At 65.1% G+C, this 4910-nt stretch overlaps 1 protein-coding gene across 1 annotated transcript; it reads left to right on the top strand.

Moving 5' to 3' along the window:
* Positions 1–938: 938 nt before the first annotated feature.
* VWA1 (von Willebrand factor A domain containing 1) lies at positions 939–3555 on the top strand (the record flags this gene model as incomplete). The annotated part of the gene is made up of 2 exons (XM_077764003.1): positions 939–1512; positions 3284–3555. Coding segments are annotated over 2 exons (846 nt in total), but the record flags the coding sequence as incomplete, so codon positions are not given.
* Between the last annotated feature and the right edge of the window lie 1355 nt (positions 3556–4910).

Genomic DNA, 4910 nt, shown 5'->3' with positions numbered 1-4910 from the left:
AGGCGGGTGCGGCCGCAGGGCACCCCACCCACCTGCGGGGGGCGGGCCCCGGTACCCGGGCGGCTAGACGAGCGCCAGGTGTTGGGGGGGAGGGGTCTGTCGGGCAGGCAGCGCCTGCCTCAGTTTCCCTCTCCTTGGAGTCACACCTAGCAGAGGGATGGTGAGAGGGCTGCAGTCGCCCTACCGGACTAGGGGAGACAGGCCACAAAGCCCAGATCAGTACCCAGACACCCCAACTCCTGTCTGCCCTTGGCCCAGTGGTGGAAAGGGGTCCTTTCGCCCCCTGGGGTGCCTGGAGGAAAGGGAAGACCCTAAGGGGTGGGCTGGCCCTCAGGCTGCTGCAGCAGGTACCGTACTTCCTGGGTCCAGGTGGAGCAGAGGATGGGCCCAGAGCAGGGGCGATATCATCTGTAAGTGGGGTGATGACTCCAGCCTGGCCGTATGGGCTGCTTCGCGCTCCCCTCCACCCCCACCAGTTGCTTTACCTGGAAGCTGGGCTGTGGGGCTGAACTCCAGCCCCAGGGCTGCTTCTCTGGAAGCCAAGCCGGAGGAAAGGCCGACTCTGGCCCAGGCCTATCCACCCACACTCCTGGGGGCTGGGCCAGGACCCTTGGCTCCAGCCTGCACAGAGTCTGCTAAGGAAAGGGTGGGTGTAGAGGCTTGGAGGGGTCAGCTCTCTTGTACAGGTAAGACATGAGCCCAGAGAGCACCCCAGGTACATGGCCAGGGTACAGAGCTAGAGCCCACGGAGACTGGGGCCACTTGTTGGCTCAGGACCCCTCCCCCCCTTCCCCCATGGGTGCCACCTTCAGGGCCTTTGGAGCAGACTTTCAGGGCCTCCTTGGGTAAGGGGAAGGCCCAGCTTAGGGATAGCTCAGACCCTGGGGGTTCTGCCCTGGGCGTGGGGCTGTCTGGGGGCCACCACGTGGGGCTGACCCCTCTCCTCTCCCCCAGGTCCCCCAGCATCGGCTTCCCAGGGGGACCTGCTGCTTCTGTTGGACAGCTCGGCCAGCGTGTCTCATTATGAGTTTTCCCGAGTGCGGGAGTTTTTGGGGCAGCTGGTGGCCCTGCTGCCGCTGGGCCCTGGGGCTCTGCGTGCCAGCCTGGTGCATGTGGGCAGCCGCCCGTACACTGAGTTCCCCTTCGGCCAGTACAGCTCAGGTGCGGCTGTCCAGGATGCCATACGTGCTGCAGCCCAGCGCATGGGCGACACCAACACTGGCCTGGCGCTGGCGTACGCCAAGGAGCATCTGTTTGCCGAGGTGGCAGGGGCCCGGCCAGGGGTGCCCAAGGTGCTGGTGTGGGTGACAGATGGCGGCTCCAGCGACCCCGTGGGGCCCCCCATGCAGGAGCTGAAGGACCTGGGTGTTACCGTCTTCATCGTCAGTACTGGCCGTGGCAACCTCCTGGAGCTGTCAGATGCTGCCTCGGCCCCCGCGGAGAAGCACCTGCACTTTGTGGATGTGGACGACCTGCACATCATTGCCCAGGAGCTGAGGGGATCCATTCTTGGTAGGTGGGAGGAGGCAGGGCCTGGGGTAGCCCAGCGAGGAACCAGGGACGAGGTTGCGGGAGAGGAACTCGAGCACCTGCAGCAGGCGCCAGGGCTTTGGGGGCAGTGGCCCTTCCCTGGGGGTTCAGCTGGGAGGCAGCACACGTGGCTTCTGTGCGCATCCTCCGGGGACCTGCTCCAGTTGTGCGGCCTGTGTGCGCCTCCTCCTGGGCTGTAGTGGGACCGAGGGTCAGGCCTTGAATAAACACCTCTGGTGGGGTTCTCTGCTGATGGGCCCGCCCCAGAGTGGGGGCCCTGGAGTGGGCCGAGACCAAGGAGCTGCATCTGGTGGGATGGATGTGGTTAAGTGGAGGAAGAAGAGGGAGGTTTCAAGCCTGAGGACTTTGCAGACGGGCAGCACAGGCTCCTGTACTGCCGGGCCCTGCCATGCTGGGAGATGAGAAAGCCAGGTCAGGATGGGCCAGGACTGCTTCCCACAGAGCTCGGGCCCTACTGCCCTATGCGTGGGAACAGTGTAGAGGATTTGAACGGGTTTGCACCATTGGTGGTTTTGGGGATTGCTGGAGAGGAGGCTGGACCACGGAGGGCCTGCTGCAGGGGCTGGCAGCTCCCCACCAACTTTCTAATGGACCCCCACCCCTAGCCCCAGCCAAACCTCACAGTAGGGGGGGGGGCTGGCAATGAAGGGCCTGGTTGCTGGCTCAGCCCGCTCCAACCACTGAAAAATGCCACTAACCCCAGGGTTCTTCCCAAGCCTCAGTCTGTGGGTTAATCATCCACCAAAACCCAGAAGGGGTTGGACTATGGATTGGAGAAAGGTAGAGGGTCCTTTCGGAGATTCCCCCAGGGACACCTGGCCCCTGGTGGCCCCTGAGTCAACCACTGTGGCTAGGCCTGGAGAAGACCGCAAGAGGAAAGGCAAGCAGCTGGACAGGGGCAGCCCAAGGCTCTAGGGCAGTGAGGCAGCAGGGTGGGGGGCTCCTGGGATAGGGATGGGTGAGCGTCTGAGTATAGGGGACGGGCAGGAGAATGCATGCCAGGCTGACGGCTGGAGCACCCGGCACTAAAGGAGGAAGCATCAGGATCCCAAGGGGCATAACCCTCACTAGATATTTATCAACCTTACATACAAGCCATGTGGTGTCCGACCTTACCTGCTTTTATGGTCACTCAGATGGCCATGTGGTGTCACAGGCTCAGGAGTAATGCACACTTGGGGGTTCCTCTCTGGGAACCCCCCTGCTCTCCTGGAAACCCGAGGCAGGCAGTACTCTGATACCCACATCCAGCGGCTCCTGGAGTTGTCGCAGAGCCACCCCTCAGGTGTCCCCTGATGGCTTCCCAACTTTTGGTTGCACCAGCGGTGCCCTTGACTGTCCAGAGCTCAAGGGCACCTTGACTGCCCCCACACTGCGCTGGCCACTTGGGCTGTGGAGGGTGGCTGGACCTCTGTTCTCAGACACTGCCTTTGAGGGGCCCTTGTTCAGATCACTGGACTGGGTGGGAGGTGGCCATTATAGCTCCTCACCCGTCTGGGTTTGCGGATGAGGCAGGCGGGGAAGCTCCCGATGGCGTCCCAAGTTGCGGGTGGCACTCTTGTTCTTACCCCAGTCTTGTCACCGGTCTGGGTGTCGTTAGCACCGTTGCGGTGCTGGCCTGGGGCTCCCCAGCGCTCCTGTTCCCCACATCTCCCGGTCCGGCCTTCCCGGGGTCGGCGGTCAGGGCCCCGGCCCGGGCGCGGGGAGGGCTGACCTCCGGCACCACCCGCAGATGCGATGCAGCCGCAGCGGCTCCGGGCCTCCGAGGTCACGTCCAGCAGCTTCCGCCTGGCGTGGCCGCCGCTGCTGACCGCGGACTCCGGCTACTACGTGCTGGAGCTGGCGCCCAGCGCCCAGCCGCGGAGCGCGCGTCGCCAGCAGCTGCCGGGGAACGCCACGCGCTGGCTCTGGCTCGGCCTCGACCCCGACACGGACTACNCGGAGGGGCCCCGGCTCGGGGGTCTGCCTTCCGGGACGCAGGCCTCGCCCGACTGCCCGGCCTGACCCTCTGCAGCGGCTCTGGCAGCAGCTCGCGCCATCGTGACCCCTGCCCGGGCCCGGAGCTGGGTACACGGTGCTGTCCTTTGGGCAGGAATTAGAAGCAAGATGGACAGGGAGTGTGGGGCGGGCTGAGAACAGCAGATACAGGCCTGGCCGTGAGCCCAGGACGGGGGGCGGCCGGGCGGAGCGGCCAGACCTCTCCTTGTGTGAAGGGCCAGTCCCCAGTCCCTCGGTGGCGGACCGACATCGGTTTGGGGGGCCTGGTCTAGGTGGCCGCTCTGAGTCCCTGCGGACACTCAGGTCCTAGATGTTGGTCGAAGGCGGAAGGGTGAAGGGCTGGAGCCGGCTCTGGCCAGGTCCCAGAGCCTTCCTGGAGGGGCCAGGACCGGGAGGGGGCAGGGGGGCGTGGGGCGGGTTGCTGATGTAGTCAGCAGCTGGGTGAGCAGGAAGGTGGTCTCTAGGGCATTCAGTTGGCCTGAGAGGCAGTGCCTGCTGGGGACAGCGGCCTTGCCTTCCTGCCCAGGACCCGGCTGGGTCCAGCTACAGCCACCGGCATGAGGATGGCCGCTTTCTGGAAGAACAAGACCGGATCCCGGCATCCAGGACCCTGGGGACAGAAGGGCTCCTTGCCGCAGCAAGGCCCAAGTCTCACTCACAGGGGGCCTCCCCTGCTTCTGGGTTGGGAACTTCCGTGCTGGGGGCAGGGATAAACAAGGTTCCCCTGGGTGGGTTCGCCCCAGCGATTCTCTACAGCATCTTCTGACGCCTACAATCTCACTACCACTATCCTGGGGCCACCAGATGAGTCCTAGGGGCGGTAGCTGCTGTCCCTCAGCCCCACAAAGGCACGTGCTCCTCTGCCTGCGCCAACTCAGTGCTCACTTCGCCTCTTCCCCACTAACAACCCAGACTGTAAAATACAGTAAATCGGATGTAGACTGAGCCTTGCGGCCTCCTCAGTGCGCTCTACTGCGGGGCAGAGCACCCCAGCCCTGTGAATGCCCCCAGACGGAGGGCCAGTGTTTTGGGGCTGGTGCTGGGGGAGGCGGAGGGCAGCCGAGCCCCTCCCGGTGCTGAGACTCAGAGCACCGAGCCGGGAGCACCCCCTCTTCAGGGAGCTCTGGCGGCTTGCGTGCGCGGGGACTCCGGGGTTTGGGGCAGAGGGGCTGAACAGCCCCGACAGGGACCCGGTTCTGCGGCGCTGCCCCCACTGCGGCCCTCAGACCCGGGCTGGGCGCTGGGGCGCCCTCTGCTGGCGAGACCTCCCCCAACGGCACTTTCTCTCGCAGCCGCCGCCTATTGGGAAGTAGCGCGGCTCCCTAACCCGAGCGCCGGCACGGGTGACAGTGTCCACTCGG

This window comes from Crocuta crocuta, unplaced genomic scaffold (assembly GCF_008692635.1).
Source record: "Crocuta crocuta isolate KB4526 unplaced genomic scaffold, BGI_CrCroc_1.0 scaffold13, whole genome shotgun sequence".
In the NCBI taxonomy this organism is placed as follows: domain Eukaryota; kingdom Metazoa; phylum Chordata; class Mammalia; order Carnivora; family Hyaenidae; genus Crocuta; species Crocuta crocuta.
Note: the sequence above shows the minus strand (reverse complement) of the source record. Positions and strands in the feature narration are given on the sequence as shown.